Genomic DNA, 21,890 nt, shown 5'->3' on the forward strand with positions numbered 1-21,890 from the left:
CATAATGGTCTTGAGATCTTGCTTCTCCTATCTCAGCCTATTAGTAGTATTGTTTATTTCATGATTTTACACTATACTATGGTTTTTCAGAACAACTTACATTTTTAAAAGTATTTATATACCCAAAAGAAATGTAGGCAATTAAATTGGGAAGGGGTTTGTAAGAGAACAACAAAGAGTGAGAATGAATGCTTTGCTTGACATTTGTAACTCTTGTATCAAGTTACCACAGTAAGAGCCAAGATTTTAAGCTCTACTAAATACAAAACAAACAAACAAAAACACTTTATATATTTATGTTCATTTAAGAAAATATTAGTAGTGATGTATTATTTTGAAATAGGCAGTTAATATGTTTGGAGTTATTTAAAATTTATATTGAGAAAAACAGATGTATTTTCAATATTGTCGTAGACAAGCATCTACATAAGACTGTTAAATTGATTGTTGTTTTATATCAAACAACTTTTATAATACTTATTTTTATTGTTATAATATTTTATATATTTTAAAGAATATGATAAAAAAAGATATTGTAGGTACTGAAGGGGGCTCTGGGAGGAGTTGGGGTACAAAAGAAAAACAAGAATGTGATTTAATTCTATTTACTTAAAATGTTTTTAAATGTTAACAAATTCAGATATTCAGATAAATTGAAATTATGTAACTTTTCTCATTATAATGCAATAAAACTTAAAAAAAGAAAAAAAGTACTGGTTTGTTGTGGTTTATTAGAATATATATTACTGAAATAATTTAACAAAATTTTCCTTAAAATGATTGCTAGTTCATCCTTCAGGTGTTATTTATAACTTTACATGTTTTTCTTGATTATAAACAGCCTACCACATTGTTATTGAAGCTGTAGTTTCAAAATAAGCATCATAACCAGTGAAACAGTTGAAATAACTTCTGGAGTTCTAATCCCCACCCCTGTTTTTATAGTAATACAGAAGATAAATAGAAAACATCAAGAATGGGAGTTACATCAAATATGACAATAGTTGTCTCATAGACATCTGGTTTCCATTGCATAAAAGTACCTACTTATAAAACAAGTAATTCACGATGTAAAATACATGCATTTCTCATTATGAGCCATAGCCAAAACTACTTGAATAGAAAAAAAAGGATTTTCTTTCAAAATAAAATATTTCATTTAATTAAAGAATTAGTACCCACTGATTGTAGAGTATCATTGTAGAGATGCTGTAAAACACAATGAGCAAAAAGGAGGAAAGTAAAAACATTTAATACACAACTAATTTTTGTTATATTTTTCTGGGCATATGTTTAAACAACTTCTTAAAATTTCTCACTCAAACTAGGGTAATATTATAAATTGTGATACACATATTACAATCTTTAATTTATTCATTTACTAAATTGTCAGTGCTTTCCATTGACCTTTAAAGGCCTTCATGACTCTGCACCTGAATTTGACACGCAACAGTTTCCAAGACTGTCTATGTAGTTCACCTTTATTCCAGCAGCCACTGGCTACTGTGGCTTTCACATCTAAATTAGCTAACCAAACCCCAAAGTTCATTACTCTGGATGCAGTGTGTATATTTCAACTCCTTGGTGAAATGTGGTCTTATAGAGAGATCTAGACAGAGCTGGGCTGGTGCCATTAGACAGTTTTCCTCTCTTAACCTCTTCTCCTCTCTTTCTTCTTTAGTTATCATACTAAACCCCTAGATCAACAAGTTTTTTGGGGGGGAGGGGGAAGTAGGGAGAGAAAGGAGAAATGGTAGACATTTACTCTTGCTTCTTTTGAAGCCTTCTGTAAAGTTCCGGGTGGAGCTGTAAGTCCTAAATGTGGCCTCCAGAGGCTGCTTGCTTCCACAATGCCCATTTGTACTCTTAGAATTGAATTTCCCATTGACGCATAGAATTTACATTGCTACCCACATGGCCTTAATAAATCTCAGGAGTTTATACTGTTTTATAAAACCTTCCCAGTAGAATGCTTATTTAGGGAAAACCCCTATTACCTATTTTATAATGTACTTTAACAAAACCAAACATTATTGAATAGAAGATGCTTACACTTTTTGTGAGAAAGTAAGTCAACTTGCAGTGTTGCCGATGCTCCCACAAGAATTAGTAACACAGGCATCATGGTGGCCAAATACTGTCAGAAACATGGAAGACAAAAATCCAAGTCATTGTGTTGTCATTTGTAAGGAAAGCTGGCAGCTGCTTTCCAACATAAGATCAGAACGTTGGTCATTTAGCAAAGGGCTATCATCTGTCTTGCATGCTGGGAATGCAAACATATGGAGCTTTGCCCTTGGGCTGTAGATTCATAGTCTTTGGGGACAGATGACATGTAAATCAATAATTAACTGAGAATGTGCCCCCAGTGTGTGTTTGGGGGCACAATAAGTACAAACAGGCTTCCTATTTGACTACAAAGGAAGAACTAACGTTCACAATACACACAAAGAGAAATGGATCTTCCTGCTAGAATCCAGTGAGCAAATATGTAGAGCTAAAAGGAAAGGAAGACAGGATCAGTATCCAGGACATTAGAGCAATCTTCAGGATGGGAAAAGTTCTAAGCAATTAATAACAAACATAAACACTATCACTTACGTTCACCTCTTTTTAAACTAGGGGCTTGGTGGTAGAGTGTTATGTAGGAAGTCCTAGGTTCTATCTCCACTGCTCTTCTTCCAAAAGTCAATGTGACAAGAAATGTGCACTGATAACAATTTGTAATGTGAGAAACATGAAGTGCCTTTAAAATTTCAGGATCAATTTGTGGTGCTTTGAGTTTGGGAGAACATGATTTACTGTCTAAAGCACCCAGATGAGAACAGGCCAGGTGAGGACAAAGAAACATAGTCACACACCTGGAAAAGTGTAAGTATTTCTTCTTCCAATAAACAGCTTGACAATCTGACAGAAGGGGAATAGAATGTTAGGTTCAGTGAATGAGGAAACACAGTCTCAGCCCTGGAGTCTAACAGGGGCATGCAACAGTTCCTGCTGGGACCTTCAGATCAGAGACCTGGAGTTTCCCCCAGAAACTTTCTCAAGATTAGCTTCAAGAAAGAGCAGTGTGTGTGGCGTCCACCTGATGTGTGCCTCCTCACTTAAAAAAAACAAAAACAAAAACAAAACATTATTAACTTTTTATCGTGTGTGTGTGTGTGTGTGTGTGTCTGTGTGTCTGTGTGACCTTGGACCCTACCTCAGGTCTTCAAACAACAAAATATATGTTTTTGCATCTTGATAGTAGTTAAAGTGACTTACAGGGCTGAGTTGTAGCTCAGTGGGAGAAGCTTGCTTAGACTATGGAAGACCCTGGTTAGATACTTACCATTTCCACAATAAACAATCTTTTAAATTAATCAATAAGATGAAGCCTTTCTTTATAAAATTATTTAAGTTGTCAGGCACTTTCAAAGTCTTACTACACTGCAGCCAAGGGAAAGACCTTCATTAAATGAATACCATCTAAAAATTAATACCAGATCCTCTTGCTTCATTCTTATCTTATCTTATGTCTTACTTAATATACTGCTATTACTGCTCAAGTTAGAGAAATAACATAACAGCTGTAAACGGACAACATGTAGAAGGCATTCAATCCTTTCCTTCTTCGTTTCTTTTTTTCAAATAAACTTACCAGACTTGTGCCAGTTTTCATCTAAGCAATCCCGTTTCTTTTTCTGTGACATTTCCTCCTGACATAAGTGAATTTTTATACTGATCATGGTCATGATCATGAAAGCAGACACTGCATTAGTCTTCTAAATTTTCAAAAAGTCGGACATTTCATGCTAAAAGGAAGCATTTCTAACGCAATAAACCTGAGGAGCTCAGCTAACATATCCCTAGAAACAACAAAGATAACTGCAGCTTCCAATTATGAAAGCTACATCTTTAGATGTCAGCATTTCCTGACATGATATTCTATATGTCCTACCTTCCTGGTTTTCATTAACAGGAGTTCTAGGTCAGGAAAAAAAAAAGACCCTTACATTAATACCCTGTAGTGACTTTTACTGACTGGTAAAACAGGAAGTGCATAAACATGGTGCTTGTAAAAATAACAAACATCTGTTTATCCTTCGTAATTAAATTGTTGAAGTAAATAATGACTCTGCTGAATATCTCAGTGGGGAGGTAATTGAATATTTTATATTAGTAAGCACTTTCCTCTAGAATTTACCTTGTATTCTGATTTTATAGTGCCTGAAAATAGAATTCTCTTTCAAGTTTGATCATTCAAACATTTTTTTTAAAACAAAGTTTTGGCCATTAACGACAACATGATTTTTCGTATCTCCTGATTATTTTATGCCATAGGCAATACCTTTGAGATATTCAACAGCTCAAGGTACTCAAATAGGTCACAAATATCTCAAAACTTAGTAGATAAATTTTAGCAGTGACTGGATATTACTGGAGCTTTGCTATCTGACTCTTCGTTTCCTGTGATTAGCTGACTCTGTTTCCCCAAACTACTCATTGTAGCTGCTTAAAGCACGTGAGCTTTTTGCAGGAGACATCATCTTTAGTTAGGGGGAAAGAAAGATTCAAGCTATTTGGTTCAGACATTCAAAATTTTACACTACTATCAAATGAACGGCAAGTCACCGTATTAAAATATAGTTAATCCAGTAGCTTTATTTATTTGTACAATCTCAAGATGACAATATAATTAAGTCATTTTTCTCTTGGCTACCAAGTAAAATGAAATCCAAACCCATTAAGTATTAAACTGAGGTGTAAATTAAGAAGAATATAGTAAATAAACATTGCCTACCTACCACCAGAATTACATGTTCTATCTATGAGGGTGATTGGAAGGAACTGGTTCATTTAACATAACATTTGTGTGAGTGATCTCAAATTTCTTGCAAGCCCTCCTTGAAATTTTGAAGACCAAAGGAGTGTGATCTCTTTCATGACAGATGTTTCTAGAAATTAAGTTGAGTCAGGCTCTAGCCATTAATGATGGACTTCCCCAATGTTCCTGAGAATCAGTCAAATTCTGCCGAAGTTCAGAAGTATAATTTTCCCTTTCAAATTAATTTTTATGCCCGTAGTATTCATTTTGCAACCAAAATTATATTGGCAGCCCCATTTTTAGAACCTTTGTGTGTGACTTGTGGTAACATCTAATTCCAAGCACAACCCGAATGGTAGAAATTGAAAAGCCGCTAGGAGAATTCATGCTCTTTTAGAGTGTTTCAAGGAAAGAATTTGCTTCCCCGCTTTAACCCTGTACCATGCAGTCAGCCATAAAACACAATTCTTTAGTGAGGGTGATGGAGACATAAAGCAAAGGATGTGTTTAGCTAGGTATACCATGTCACCCTCACAGTAAAAAAAACTGGACATACTCACAAAAATACAAATGACCAATGGGATGACCCATGCAACACTTTATTTTTCCCACCACTGAACTTCTGAATAATTTTCTAAAATATCCTAAAATACCACAATCATGTTCAAGTTGTTGCCATAAACACAAAAAAAAAACCATAAAACTCCATAAAATCAGACTCAAATTGCTGCCATCCTCAGTATTCTGCATAGACAGAGTGTTTGCTACAAGTGTCTCAATACTTAACTACATCCCACAAATCTCATTTGGCGCTAAGTACTATCCAAATAGATGCTTTCTCATTGGTGGACATACTTGCCTGTGGATGATCCCTTCAGTTCCACAGGTTCTCAACATTAGAAGTTGAGAACCACCGCTGCCTGTCGTATGTGGCTTTCCATCAAAGCCCCAGCAAGTATCACTCTGTCAGGTCCAGGGCACATGCCTCTTAGGCTTGGTCCAGTGAAGAACAGGGACAAGTCATTACCTAGCCCTCATGAGGCAAGGCAAGTCTATGGAATATCAACAAAGAGATGGCTTAGATCAGCTGTGAGACTGTGTGGGGAACGCCTGGCAAGCCTGGCTTCTTGCATGCATTACTTAAAAATTTCCCCACATTGCATGTTAAGTAATGTTAAACAAATGAGACAGTTTGATTTCCAAAACTTGATTCTATTTCAAAATATATGTTTAATAATCAACTACATAGATTTATCACCAGCCAAATATTAAAGAGAACATATGAATATGCAGAAATAACAGGTAATAAAATGTTCAAAATTATAATTCACTGAATTATAATTTTCATCTTCCCTCTCTTTTTCTGTTTATCTATCTATCTATCCATCTATCAATGTTCCTTTCCATCCATGCTTTCTGTGTATCTGGAACATATATCTTCTTGGCTTTAGGTACCTAACGAGTGAGCATAAAGTCAAGTGAGACATCTCATAAGCTTTTTGTTCATTTTAGATAAGATAACAATCACAGATACCAAAGAAATTTCAGTAGAAAGCAGAAACAAAATAATCTATATGATGACATCATTACCTTATTGTTGTTTGTCTCTGAATTTGTAACTCTTGAAATTAACTCAAACTTTTTCTGGCTATATCTAACTAGTATAGCCTATTTTCTAAGCTTATATATTCTTGAAGAAGTCTTATCATTAGATATATACTTCTTTTAATTTTTGTAAAGTGTCGACAGCAGCAGGAAATAAATGTCTTCTATTTCCAGGGCCTTCGACAAAACACAAGACATCACTTTAACGGGACTTACCTTGGTACAAATGAACACATTAGATATAGAGCCACCACCAAAAATAGAACTGCATACCCGGACCTGTCCAGTGAGCTTCTTCTAGTTTGATATCCCCAGTGTTAGCTCTGTCTCTACTGATAACAGGGCTGCAAAGTGTTCTGTTTCCTCTTTTCTCTATTGAAACATTTTCTGTGTTTACCAATTATTTCTCTTTTCCTGTCTCTCCTTTTGGTGGGGGTCCTGGGTGTGTCCCCAGCCTAGTCATAGAAAAAGGTATTTATCTGCCCCACCAACCCCACAGTGAGTCAAGTGTTTGATTCCTGATTACTGAGATGAACAGTGACTGCCGAGATGTAAGCCTGCAGCTGTGCCCCTCCTCTCTGGGTGCACTGGTGTTTGACTTTAAGGCGGGTTCTTTACTCTTTCATCATCAGAACTGTCATGGTTAAGAAGACACCTGCAGTTTCTCTTACAATGGAAAGACCAGGCGACTGCTCTTTGGAGGAAGATTCCCAAGAGAGCAACTCATTAAAGAGGGCCCACACTGGAGTCGTAGTGATCATACTGTTCACTGACAAAGGCTTGCCTCCTCCAGAAACCACGATCTGAGAACTCTGCGAGCTTCAGTCTGGTGTGGGGTGGGGTGGTGTGTGTGTGTGTGTGTGTGTGTGTGTGTGTGTGTGACATGTGTGCAAGCGCACACTTGCACATAAGCAAAGGTATTGTGCTCACTATCCCAACAGTAGGCTTGTGAGTTGATAGGTCATAAGGCCTGACACAGGCGCAGCTCCCTCCACCCTGATCCTGAAGTGCATTTCTCAGGCCTTCCGACTTCTGGTTTGTTATGAAGTTCTGAACCCTTAAGTGGACATGTAGGAACAAGAGTGCCTAGGAGTCTGGCTGTATGTAATAAATTGCTAGGGTCGATCTAGCCTGACCCAGCTCATCCTTCATAAGCCCTGATAGTGACAGTCTCCAAGGCATATTCCACATGCTTCCCCTGAGTCATCTCCCAGTGCCCAGTGCAACACCCTGGCCTCCTTGTTGTCCTTCAGTTGATACCGATGAACTTGGAGTCTCCTGCCCTTTGCTTTTCTCTGGGTGTTTCAGTCTGGGGAATTTCATCCTGAGTGACTAGCAGAGCAGATATTTTTTTCCCTTTAATTATGGCTTAGAGCAATGGTTCTTAGCTCAACCATAAAATTATTTCCTTGCTACTTCATAACTGTAATGTTGCTACTGTTCCAAATCATAATACAAATATCTGGTATGCAAGATATCTGATATGTGACCCCTGTCGGCGGGTCTTGGCCCTCAGGTATAAGAAGCACTGACTTAGAGTGAGAGAGTATATGAGAACTGTGTTCAGTGCATTCTTATTTGAGCCAGATATTAATAACTGCCTCCCAAAGGCCAGTTGCAAGCTCAGCTATAGGGAATACCTGGTGCAGGACTCCTAGTCCCCAGAGAAGCCAGAACAGAAGCCTTTCAGAGAAGAGGGGGCAGACAAAGAGAGGCCATTGTGGAGGCTAGATCAATGTTTCTGTTTGTGAGATGATAAATGATAAGTCCCCTGAAAAAAGTTGCCACATGGCTCAGTGTCTGCATGGTGTAAGTACAGTGCTGTGTGTATGCCCGGGGTTCCCAAGGTAACCATTTGAAAGAGATGCCAAAATGAAACCAGATCAATTGTTGTTTGATGACCTGAACAATGTGATCTTCCTTGGGGAAAGAAGAAGTGAAACAAGAAGCAGAAAAAACTCCTGCTCTTGCTGAGAGCTGTCCAGGAAAGGTTAGACAGAGTTTCAGCCATCTGGCCTACTCTTCACAGTACTGTATGTCTTAGTTTAGATGCAGCACATCCATTACTAAAGAACACTGAAAATACTTATTAGTCATCATGAGCTCAGTACGTTGTGTCCTGATAGGCTACTTTTAACGTTGGCTGTATTTCTTACACGTTTATTCAAAAATGTATTTACAGATTTCAGATATGCACAATGCCAGATCCTCTGAAGACTTTCAGAAAATCATTCTGGCTATGCCTCTGAATGTTATTTTTTCCCCAGGGGTATGGTTTGATATTTTAATTTACTATACCAATAAAAAACAAATAATATGCTTATTACTCTCCCATGTTTTCCTGTGAACTCAAAGGACATAAACAAAGGCAGAAATCTACATAGGTTGTATTTTATGGCATCTATTTCATTCTTTAAGATAAAACATAAGTGTCCAAAGACATTGTGGAACATTCTAAAAGAATTCGCAAAATTTGTGTTTTGTTTTTTGTTGTTGTTTTTTTTTTAAATGTCCCTCTTTCCTTCAGAAGGAAACTAGTGAGGATCTAACCAAATGGTGTAGGTGAAATCTGAATTATAATTACATAGGAAGCAAAATTCACTGGATTCTCCTTGAGCTCTGGCTAAATCAGCTTATTAAATTACGATCTGGAGAGCAAGGTTTATACCGAAGAGACTGAAACTCATTGCAGGTTTCTCTGCAATAGGAAAGGAAATATAGGAATAGGTAAAAGATACAGCTTCTCAATCTTGACTTGTGTAGATAATAAAATGGATGATTGTGATTGTGCCAAGAGTCTTTATGTCCCTCCACCCCAGGGTCTTAGGTAATCTAGACTGGCCCCAGACTATCTGTGTAGCCAGGGATGAGCTTGAACTTGTAATCCTCTTGCCTCTTCCTTCTTTGTTCTGGGATTACAAGTCTATACAACTCTTCCCATTACTATCAAGGACTTTTGATAAATAGCTGTTATAGGAAAAACAATGAGTGTACATACACATACACACACACGAACATATACACACTTTTATAATGTCATTTAGTCAGATGAAGAATGAGAGGTTATGTCTAAGTTGTAAGTTATGTTTGTCTATGTAAGGAGGTTATATTTAAGTTGTAGGTGTCTCAGCTATTTACACAGAACAGACATGATAACTTAGCAGTGGTTATCACTGAAAGACATCTGCTTCTCACCTTCATGTCTGATTTTTCACTGAAGACTGATTTATTTTACATTGGATTCCAGATCACATAATCCATTCAGGTTTGGTTCAGGCATCTGCAGGACATTTGGAAATAGGACTTCCCAAGGCATACTGTTTTTATAATGATAGCAGAAGTGCCTGAGGGCAAAACCAACCATTTAAGCTCATGGTGATTATCTGCTCAATTCTAAAGCTCAGAGCATACAGTGGGATAAAAATCAGAATCAAAAGTCTCATGCCTAAAGCGTACTCTGTCACCCACACCGGTCAGGCCAAGGTGAAAAAGCATGGATGTGCAGGTCAGTGAAGAACTAGGAGTAAAGGAATTCCTTCTAATACAGCAAGATTAATATTTCTTTTACTTTATTCATGTGTTTCTCACATAATACATATAATACAAATACTTTGTACAAATACATGAACAAAAATTACTTAAAAATATTGGAGACACTGATCTATTTAAAAATATTGAAAACATACTTATCAGAAGAATAAAACTAACAGTTCAGAAGTAAACTCAGAGTGATGATCAATTAATATTTTTACATATGATGTGTATGGTATGTATTTGTGGGTGGCCATGTGCTTGTATCTGTGTGTGTAACTTTGGAGTTGACATCTGGTGTTGTCTTTTATTAATTTCCACTTTATTTATTGAGATAGGGTCTCTCATATGAGTTTATAACTCAACAATGAGCTAATTTGACTAGCTAGCTTGCCCTAGGGCTCTCTGTCTACTTTAGTGTACTGTCACTGCAGGTGGCTGCCACAAGTGCCCACAACCTTTACGTAGGTTTTGGGAATCCACACTCTAATCCTCCAAATGCTAGACCTCCTGTTTGCACAAGTACTTTATATACAGAGCTGTCTCCCCTGCTCAATGAAGTGGTTTTTGAGAAGGAAACCAATAAAATTCAATCAGGAATGACTAGTTCTTTCTACAAATAGTGCACATGCACATGCAGAAAATTATATTGAACTTATTTTACAACATATACAAAAATTCACTTAATAGAAATAAAAGACATGAGCATAAGAGGTGTGATGGTTATTCCCATCAACTTGACTACACGTGGAATTAAACCCCAAGAACTAGGTATACCTGTAAGAGATTGGTTCCTTTCTTCCTTCCCTCCTTCCTTCCTTCCTTCCTTCCTTCCTTCCTTCCTTCCTTCTCTCTTTCCTTTTTTTCTTTGTTTTGTTTTGTTTTTTTAAGACAAGAATTTACTGTGTAGCCTTGGCTGTCCTAGAATTCCCTGGGTAGACCAGATTGGACTCTAGATCAAAGAGATCTGCTTGCCTCTGCCTCTTAGGAAGACTCACCTTTAATCTGGATCTTTTGAGATGGAAAGATCCACCTTTAATCTGGGTCACAACTTCTGTAACATGGAAGGAAGAAGGAAGCTTTTGCTCTTTGCCTGCTTCCCCTTTATCTTTAGGATTCTAGCCTATACTGAACACCAGCTGAGACATGCAGCCTTATGGACTCAATAAGTACTGGATTCTGGTACTTTGTATACACTTATTGTTGGACTAAGTGGATCTCAGTATGTAAGCCACTCTAATAAATCCCCTTTATCTATCTATCTATCTATCTATCTATCTATCTATCTATCTATCTATCTATCTATCTATCCGTCTATCTAACTATCAGTTTTAACAGTTCTGTTCTTCTAGAGAACCTGGACTAATCAAAGAGGGAAATGTACAAAATACCCAGAAGAAAATAACTAGAAGAAAGAAAAGAAGTCTTCAAGACTTTGGTGGCTTGAATAAGAATTGCCCCAATAAACTCAACTATTTGAATCATCAGGGAGTGGTGCTATACGCAAAGAATTTGGAGGTGTGGCCTTGTTGGAAGAAGTGTGTCACTGGGGGTGGGTTTTTAGTTTTCAAAAGCCCATGACAAGCCCAATGTCTCTCCTCTCTCTCTCTCTCTCTCTCTCTCTCTCTCTCTCTCTCTCTCTCTCTCTCTCTCTCTCTCTTTCTCCTCTCCTCCCTTCTTCTCTCTCAGTCTATATGGATCAGGATGTAAGCCTTTTTACATTTTTGTTCCCACATACTGTTTCAGTGCTTATCTGCATGCCATCTTGCTTCCTGCTATGAAGATAATGGACTAAACCTAAGAAACTGTAAGCAAGTCCCTTACTAATCAATTACTTTGTTTTATAAGATCTGCCTTGGTCATAGCATCTCTTTACAGCAATAGAACAGTGACGAATACCATGAGCTTGAATGATACAACGTTTGTTTTAAGTAAGTCATAAAACTACAAACAACAAAACAGGGATAGGTTTTCTGAGATTTCACCAAATTTAAAAGGGTTTGTACTTAGAAAAGACCCACCAAGAACTTTTAAAGGATAAAGAATTTATATTTATGCTGGGCAGTGGTGGCGCACGCCTTTAATCTCAGCACTTGGGAGGCAGAGGCAGGTGGATTTCTGAGTTCAAGGCCAGCCTGGTCTACAGAGTGAGTTCCAGGATAGCCAAGGCTATAAAGAGAAACCCTGTCTTGAAAAGCCAAAAAGGAAAAGAATTTATATTTACAATTTTAAAATATATCTTAAACTAATCAATAAAAAGAAAATCATCTAAGTTTAAACTTATTAAAGAATTTGAACAGATATGTATATTTAGAGAAAGTGTACCAATAGTCAATGTGCATATAAAAAAATAACTCAGATCATTAGCTATGAGGAATACTCAAATCAAACCACAGTGACCCAGCCTCTTTATATCCACTATGATGGCTGAGATAAAGATAGTGACAAGTATGGATGAAAAACTTGCAATATCTTTCCTGAGATTGCAAATAATGCCATCCACCCTTTTGGAAGCTAGCCTAACAGTTCCTCACAAAGAAAACATCAGCTGCCATTTTATCCAGTGTTCCCAGGCAGATACCTACCCAATCTACCAGAGAATGGAAAGTGTATAGTCAAAGATATGTTGTAGAACAGCGAAGCTCTCAGATTTCATCAGAGAACTTTAGAACTTCTTTCTTCCTTCCTTCCTTCCTTCCTTCCTTCCTTCCTTCCTTCCTTCCTTCCTTCCTTCCTTCCTTTCCTTTTTTCTCTCTTTCTTCCTTTCTTTCTTTCTCCCTTTCTTTCTTTCTCCCTTTCTTTCTTTCTTTCTTTTTTTCTTCCTTTCAACATCTCCCTCTCTCTGTCTGTCTCTCTGTCTCTGTCTCTCTTTCTCATGGCTAGTGGCTACTGCAGAAACTCACAACTAGACAAAGTGTATAGAAGGTGTCCACGGAGTGTGCTGTCATAAGTGGGCCATCTTTTCCCCAAGATAATCCGTTATCCCCAAGGCTCAGGGACCATCACGTAAGGGCAGTGTGAAAAGATTTTTTAAAACCAGTTGTCAGGGAAGACTAAGTCAAAGTAGTATCATGTGAATATGAACAGATCCTCCACTGATGAACTCACAGCAATGTGATCTTGTGTTAGACCTGTAAGATCAGGCCAGGCAACAGTCCAGTATAGACTGAGGGACAGCTCACGAACCCCAACCCATAACTGAGGAGCTAGTGACCACTGGTGGGTGCTTTTGGAGGGAGACTCCATTTCCTTAAGGGTGTAGACTCTTGTACATCAGCAGCATTCCAGAGCATGGCCATATGCCCATGTATGTGTGGACAACAGCACAAATTGGTCTCAATGGTTACCAAAAACAGGAGAGGGGTCATGCCAGTGAATCTTGGAGGAGTTAAAAGGAGGAACAGGAATGTATATGATCAAAATTCACTGTCTTCATGCATGAAATTCTCAAAGAACTAACACAAACATCCTAATGTTTATGTGAATACGCACAGCCTTACCTGTAATAGCCAAGAAAGCGGAACAACCTAAGGATCCATTAACTGATGAATAGATAAACAATATGTGGTATAGAGCTTAGAAGATAACTCAGTAGGCAAAAATGCTCACTGCACAAGCATGAGGACCTGAATTCAAAGCTACAGGCCCCTCTTAAATATGCATGGCATGTGTTTATAATAACAGCAGTAATGGAGCAAGGTGCGAGGCAGAGGCTGGACAGTACTTGCAACCTGTCATCCCAGAATAAACTGCAAAACAAGGAAAGTTACTCTGATTGGAACAAGGTAAAAAGTGAGGACTGCTACCTGAGATTGCCCTCTGCCTTACATTGGCTTACCATAGTGTATATATCTCACTCTGCTCCCCCTTCACCTACTTCCTGCAAAACACACACACACACACACACACACACACACACACACACACACCAATGCATGAGCCTGTTCTTAATGTGAAGGGTCCAGAACAAGATAATCTATAGAGAAAGAAAAATCAGCCAATGATGTACAGTTCAGCTGTAGAGGGGACACAATGGGGAGGAATCTGGAGGACATGAACAGTTGAGCAGTAATCACCATTGAGTGCTAGGTTAGTTTCTTGGGGTAACAAAAACATTTTATACTGTGTGTAGTGATAGCATCTCAACCAATTTTCTAAACTCACTGAGTTATATACTTTCCATGAATTTTTATGACATGAGTTATGTGCCAAGTACAACTGTCATAAAAAAAAAATACAAGAAAGATCTCCCTAACACAATTTTATCAAAATTCCAGGCGGTAATTGGGAAATCTGTATAGTGTAAGCTTAGTGTGAGTAGGCTCACTGTGTCTCACTGAAATTCAAAGACCGCCTCTGTTCAGCAGAGACTCCCAGATGTTGAAGCTTTCCCAGTTCTTTCTCCAGCAGCCAGGGCTTTGCAAGTCAGACAGGAAATCAGCCAGATTGTTTTAAAGCCAACAAAGGGGAACAGAGATAACTCACAAGTTAAGAGCATTTATATTCCTGTGCAACTGTGATGGCTTCAGCTCAGACACCTATACCTACCTCAGAGGCTGAGTGAGGTCTTCCACGTGCCTGTAAACCCCAGTGCTGCAGAAGTTAGAGACAGGAGAATTGCTGGGACTTGCCAGCTGCTTGCCTAGCTGAAAAAATGTGAGTCTTAGGGAGAGACCTTAAGGATACAGGAGAATACTCAACACTCTCCTCTGGCCTACCTAATACTTGTGCACATATAACATACACAGTGCTCAATCATACAAAGAAAGTAAAAATGCAACAAAATCTGTAGAGTTAAACACTCTATTAACAAAAATATAACATTTTGTTTCAATGAACAAGTTCTTGTGTATCTGAAGTTGTCCACTGCTGCACATATATCACCATAGCCCCATAAACCCATTTTACAGGTGAGTAAACTGGGGCTTAGAGAATTTACACAGCTCAGCTTCTTTGTGATGTCTCACAAATTCACGTTGCCTGGAATGGCAGAATTGTTCATTCTACAAATGTTGGGGTTGTTCTAGAAGATGATAAATGTTTGACTTGGAAGGAATATTTAGTTAATAATGACTGGTGAGTAAGTCTTCCTGAGAACCCTCTGACTAATTCATAACTCAGGCTGAATGTCCTCTGGTCCATGAAGCCCTCTCTTGTTTCCCTCCTCCTCACTGGCCTGCTGCTTGTACATTTCTATTTTGTGCTGTTACTGAACTGAGAGTGATGTTTGTATTTCTGTCTCCACTGCAGTGATGGTTGCCAGTGCATCCCATCTCGAATCTGAAACCCTGGGTGGATCAGAGGATACATGTTTGTTTTTATTCCAGCTTCGGTGTTTCAGAGTTTTTGCTAGAAGCTGGCACACAAAGCAGGTTTGGGAGGTGCAGGAAGGGAAGTGGTTTCTGCTTTGGCAGTAGATTGTTTCATGTGAACCCACACTTGGAGCTAAACAATGCAGTAAAGAACCACGCTATAAGAAACTCACTTTAGATTCTTCCTTACTCTGATCTGAGGCTGCCGAAAACTCGGAATTTTGAAGGTGATTATTTTCAGTCTTTACCCTTGGGCCTCTGTTCTCTTAACTGTTATTGAAGTCCCATCTTTTAAAATTAATGACCCGGTATGAAATTTCAGAGCAGCTAAAATTGATTCGTCTATTTACTTACCTCTTTTAAATGTAAAACAAAATTGCATTTGTGTGTAAAATCCCCCAGCACCAATGGAAACTGCGATTCTACATTTGCTGAGATATATCTTTATTTGTCCTCTGGGAGATCTTAAACTTTAGTTGGCTTCTATTAAACTTTTATGAGAACAAAACTAGAGAATGACTTTTTCTTCAAGCAGGTATGTATTGTTGTTTCACAGAACAGCACATATGCCTGAAACAGAACTTTCCCCCCCAACAAATTAGGGTGTGCCACTTGCAAAGAAAAGGCTCAAGGTGGGAAGGGCTAGAGGGGAAGACTCACAGAACACCTGAATTGCAGACTGTCACATCAGATCACCATCTATTTTTCATGACTTAGCTAAGTCTTGCCTAAAATGTGTTCCTCAAGTGGATGCCGATGTTATTATCTCCCCACTCAGTGAAAAGAGTCCTTCTGCCTTCTCTGTAGGGTTTGAAGATGTAGATGCTTCTAGCAAGGAGAATGAAGGGAGGAGGGTGGGCACACAAGGGGTGTGTTCCTGAGTGAACAGTCACTAGAAGGTTCTGCTTATAGTTAGCTGTTTTTGTTTTATTGCGTGTGTGCATATGTCTTTATGTAAGGGTGATTTTGTGTGTGTGTGTGTGTGTGTGTGTGTGTGTGTGTGTGTGTGTCTTTAGGAACCTGGTACACTAATCTGGGGGGATAGTGTCTCTCACTAGCCTGGCACCTGCCAGTTCAAGCTTCCCTGATTGGTCATTAGTAAGCCAAAGGTATTTGCCTACTTCTGCTTCCTCAGTTCTGGTACGACAAGGCAAGAAGTGTGTCATCATGCCTAGCTTCATTTTACATGTGTTCTGGGTACTGAACTTAGTTCCCCATGCTTGGACATCAAGCATATTACCAACTGAGCTATTTTCCCACTCCTTCAGCCAAATTTGTAATGGAAAGCACACAACCTGCCTGAAAGTCAAAAGAGGAAACTATTCAGTGTTATCTGAGGTGGCTAATAGTATTGTACCTTTGTAGATCTTTCCATGGTGTTCTTGTCCTTCATCTACCTAGCAACTGAAGATTTGGCAGCCTGAATAATAGAACCCAGAGACCAGTCTACTTCTATGAAACATATAGTTGAGGCAAGATATTTTCTGTAGATTGATCTTATAATATCTAGATAAATAAATCCAGTTGTTAATGTTCCCATGACCTGGTGGCAGGAAGAAGTAGGGAGGAATGACAGTGCTCTGGGCTTTGAAAAGAAAGAAATTCTCTTGGAGCTGGAAAAATCAAACAGACTCTCCTGGAGTACTCAGAAGGAACACCACTCAATAGACTTATTTTAGAGTTTTGACTTTGAGGTGGTTGGAATTAGAAAAGTCTCCCATAGGCTCAGGCATTTGCATCCTTGGCCTGCAGTCGGTATTGCTGTATGAGGAAATTTAGAAGGTGCAGCCTTGCTGGAGGAATTACATCACTGGGGACGAGCACTGAAACTTGGTAACATCACCGCACTTATAGTTTGCTTTTCTTTCTTGCCTCTTATTGCTATGCTTCTCCACAATGATGGGGACTTACCTTTCTGAAACCGTAAGTTAAAATAAACTCCCCTTCCCCATAAGCCTCTTCTGGTCATGGTGCTTAATTACAGCAAAAAAAAAAAAAAAAAAAAAAAAAAAAAAAAAAAACAAAAACAAAAAAAGCAACTAATGCAAACTTCCAGAAATGTGAGATGGTATATTTATGTGGTTTCAGTTTTACATTTTGAGTAGTTGGTCACAGCAGCCACAGGGAGCTCATGTAGTGGGCTGCCTGTAATTTCCTCTCCTTGATCCATCTTTTATCTTTTCTTAGTTTTCTTATGGTTACCATTTATTGTTCTCCACCTCCCAGTGCCACCAAGGTGGCCCATGTGCATAAGAACAGCCTCTTCAGCCTCCTCCGTGGGCTCTCATGGTATTGTGATCATCCTTAGGAAAACACAAATGGGTTTATAGAAACCCCTAATTCAGTAAAACCATCAACTCATTACTATTAAAGTTAAAAATAGGTCCAGTGTCATGATGCACAGTGTCACCCTGTCTGATCTGATCTGATCTCTGTGGAATCATTGTTGTGTGACAGTTCTGAATCAAAATGCTTGAATACAAAATTCCACTTGAAGCCTATGATGGCCATTCTTGGTTGTCAACTTAATTATATCTGGAATTAACTGAAACCCTAGAGGCTACAGGCAATATCTATTAATGAAATCATTTGAAATGGGAGGGCTCTTAATCTGGATCTTTAAAGGTAGAAAGATGAATCTTAATCTGGATCACTTGAGGTTGAAGGGTCTGGGTTCCCACCATCTGCTTGTAGCCTATATAAAGGACATAGAAGAAGGAAGCGTGCTTGCTTTTTCTGCTGCTGTCTCTATAGTTGGAAAGTACATTTCTTCACTGGCAGTAGGGCCTACTTCTTTGGGATTCTGATATACTGAAGACCAGCTGGCATATACAGACATTCAGCATCATGGTCTGAACAAGTTCTGGATTCTTAGACTATCCATTAGCAGACATTGTGGATTAACTGGACCACAGCCTGTAAGTAAATTCCCTCTCTATATAACATATATGTATATATGTCTATATGAATATATGTGTGCACATAGACATGTATATATGTATATGTACACACATATTATATATAATGACAGACACATATGTACATACATATAAGTCAAGATTGCTTTTATTTCACTTTCCTGATATTTCTTTCTTAATCACATATTGGCTTCTAACTGACAAGTGGTAGTCTTGACTGTGGTTTGTGTTTAGAATGGTAAAAACTTACCAGACCCTTACAGACTGTACCCTATACTATTCTCATTTCACAGTATAAAGCACCTATTAAGAGAGAATTCTTCCTAAGCTGTTTCTGTGTTGAATACCAGTTCTTCTGGTCATCAACTTTCCATTTCCCTTAATGCTGGTTTGCGATAAGAGGTCATAGTAAACATCTTGTGGAGAAGAGAGAATTTTTGATCTTCAGAGGTCCTCATAACCTCTGGTCATTCAATTGCACATTCTATGCGTAAAAGTTTCTTTAAATTAAATAGCATCAAAGTTCTTGATCTTGCATTTACAATCAAAATACAAGCATTTGTTTTCAAGTATAATTTTATGTTCTAATTATTTTTCTAGTACATAAAAATGACATTTGGGGAGTTATTTGATGTATGATTATGTACCCAAAAGTTACCTTTTTTGAAAATAATTTTTTAGTGTACTCTTGTTGTGTTGAAAAGCACACACTTATATAGTCACAAGCCATGTCAATCCCTAGGACAGTGCTTTTCTTTCCCTCTCTCTCTCATTTTTCCCCCTGTTCTTCTGTAATAAACACATTTTCTGTATTCAGTCCTGGATAACAAATGGTTTGTTTCTGTCTCCAAACCTCTGGCTTTTATATACCATAAGAATAGAATCATATGTAGCCTTCTCGATCTGGCTGTTGTTAACAAAACTACACAAAAATTACAACAAATCACAAAGGCTTGATTTTCCCAATACATATCCAGGAGCCAGATGCTGGGTCAAAGCCTACTAGCTCAGTGACGCAGAGAAAGCACCCAATTGACACTCTTCCCCAACTGAAGTTTCCAAAGGACAAGAAGGTTCTTCTTCTCCACCCTGTCTCAAAAACTTCTCAAACTGAATATCCCTCCCTTTCCTGTGCATCTCTCTAACCATCTTTTCTGAATTTCCTTTACTCTCTAAGGTTTTATCCTATGTTCACTCCCTGTCAACTGGTTGCTTGCTCTGCCTCTTGACCTATGGTTCACTGTATTTAAGGTGTTGTTATTGTTGTTGTTGTTTGATAAACAGATAATTCTTGGATTAAAGGTGTGAGCTAAGGCTAAGCCACTCCACAACTAGAAACAAGGTTTTTTTTTCCCCAGTAAATAACACAGTCTCACAGTTCACAGTGTGATTAAATATCCTGCAACAGGCTGCCTTCACTTAATAGTGAAATGTACTACTTTGTGTATTAGTGGAATGTTCTTCATTGCCAAGTAGGATTTTATTAAGGTTATACTGAAGTTTGCACATTTATTCATATGTTGAAGGAAATTTAGGATACTCAGTATGGGAATTATAAATACAACTATAACCATTGAAAAAAAAATTTATTAGATGTTTTCTTTATTTACAATATCTCCTTTCCCAGGTTCCCCTCCAAAAGAAAAAAGAAAAATAAATAAAATAAGAAAAAAATAACATTAAAAAAACTCAAAAACTAAAACAATCCCCTATTCCCTCCCCCTTCCCCCTGCTCACCACCTCACCCCTCCTGCTTTCTGGCCCTGGCATTCCCCTACACTGGGGCATAGAACCTTCACAGGGCCCAGGGCCTCTCCTCCCATTGATGACTGACTTGGCCATTCTCTGCTATATATATGCTGCTGGAGCCATGAGTCCCTCCCATGTGTACTCTTTAGTTGGAGTTTTAGTCCCTGGGAGGTCTGAGGGTACTAGTTAGTTCATATTGTTGTATGTGCTAAGGGGCTGCAAACCTTTCAGCTCCTTGGGTCCTTTCTTTAGCTCCTTCATTGGGGACCCTGTACTCAGTCCAATGGATGGCTGTGAGCCTCTACTTCTGTATTAGTCGGGTACTCATGGAAGGAGTTGTAGAGGCTAACTATGGAACAGAGACTAAAGGAAAGACAATTCAGAGACTGGTCCACCTGGGAATCCTTCCCATATTCAATCATCAAATCCAGACACTATTGTTGATGCCAGCAAGTTCTGGATGACAGGAGCCTGATATAGCTGTCTCCTGAAAGGCTCTGACATTGAAAGTTTTTTTTAGGTATGAGTATATTTTTCACATTTTAGTATTTGGTGGGTACAGCTACCGGGTTATAAATTATGATACAATACTAAGCATTTTTTCAAAGTACCAAACCAATTGTTTCTTTCAACAATGTATGAGAATTCTGCTCACTTCAAATCCTTACCAGTATGATAATGCCAGATTTTTCAATTTTAAACATCATATAGGTTTTTAATAGTGACTGTGTGATTTTTATTTCCCTAGCAATTTGATGATATTGAATATCTGTGCACTTTATCTCTTAGTATAATTTGTCTCTGTAGCATAACTTGAAGTCAGGTGTGGTGAAGTCTCCAGCATCACTCCTCTTGCTGAAGTTTCCTTTGGCTACCTCAATTCTCTTTTGTGTTTTCAAACGCATTTTCAGTTTGTTTTACCCATGTCTGTGAATAATGTGTTGGTATCTTGATGGGGATTGCATTAAATCTACCCATTATTTTTAGTAAAATGGCCATTCTTCACAATGTTGGTTCTACCAAGTCCAAATGCCTGGAGGTCTTTCTATCTTCTGATGTCTTCTTCCATGTCTTTCTTGAGTGTTTTAAAGTTCTCATTATATTGTCATTCTCATCCTAGGTTACCTTTAGTCTGGGTATTTTTAGAGGCCATTTTGAGTGAGATTTGTTTCCTGATTTCTTCTCCATGTTCATTATTGGTATATAGAGACAGAGTTTTTTTTTAAATATTAATTCAATATTCTACCATTTTGCTCCAAGAATTTATCAAGTTACAAGAGTTTCCTAATGGGATTTTTAAGGTCTCTTGTATATAATTATAGAACTGATTTCTCCCTATCATATGACAAGACAATTATGATTTCTTCTATATTGTTGCACTCAATTTTTTTTCTTTCCGTTACTATGGGGAATTAACAGGCTGGAAATCAATGCTTACACTATTAGCATTTTATCTAGGCTCTGCCCCAGAGTTACCTGGCAAGAGCCAGGCATACCTAACTCACTATAAAAGGGGCTGCTTGGCCCCTCCTCTCTTGTCTTCTTGCTCTGTCCTCTTCCCCCTTTCCTCTCCACCCTCTCCCTCCAAGTGCTCATGGCTGGCCTCTACTCCTCTACTATCTCTCTGCCTTTCTCTGTCTCTACTACCCTCTCAACTCCCCTCCCCATTCCCTGAATAAAATCTATTCTGTACTATACAATCTCGCTGGTCCCTCAGGGGGAAGGGATGCCTCTGCATGTCCACCAAACATATTCCTTCTCTATTTTTATAAAACACAACATATACTCAATAACTGCTAAGTTCCAAATATTAAGGGAAGCATGATCCAAATTTTCGCTAATCTGATGTGAGCTGTAGATTTTTACCCAGGTGCCTTTCACTCTACTGTGGAAATCTTTTTTAACCTTAATTTTCTGAGTGAAAGTATAAAAATACAAGAGCTCTTTTTTTGTGTGTCTCTAGGGAGC

The 21,890-nt window shown here is 38.3% G+C and overlaps 1 protein-coding gene across 4 annotated transcripts in view; it reads right to left on the reverse strand.

The window, feature by feature from the left end:
- Positions 1 to 21,890, reverse strand: part of Il5ra (interleukin 5 receptor subunit alpha) — a 61,926-nt gene that overhangs the window by 36,993 nt on the left and 3,043 nt on the right. The window contains exons 1-4 of one of the 4 annotated variants that reach the window (XM_031382796.1): positions 6,629 to 6,812; positions 5,663 to 5,859; positions 2,862 to 2,907; positions 2,053 to 2,137 (exon numbers count right to left, since the gene is read on the reverse strand). In XM_031382796.1, coding sequence (XP_031238656.1) covers positions 2,053 to 2,125 — 73 coding nt within the window. In that variant the 5' untranslated portion in view covers positions 2,126 to 2,137; positions 2,862 to 2,907; positions 5,663 to 5,859; positions 6,629 to 6,812. Of the gene's footprint in view, positions 1 to 2,052; positions 2,138 to 2,861; positions 2,908 to 5,662; positions 5,860 to 6,628; positions 6,814 to 21,890 lie in introns of those variants that run through there. The other 3 variants (XM_031382795.1, XM_031382798.1, XM_031382797.1) reach the window with 3 other exon arrangements.

Source organism: Mastomys coucha, unplaced genomic scaffold, assembly GCF_008632895.1.
Source record: "Mastomys coucha isolate ucsf_1 unplaced genomic scaffold, UCSF_Mcou_1 pScaffold20, whole genome shotgun sequence".
NCBI classification, from domain to species: Eukaryota; Metazoa; Chordata; class Mammalia; order Rodentia; family Muridae; genus Mastomys; species Mastomys coucha.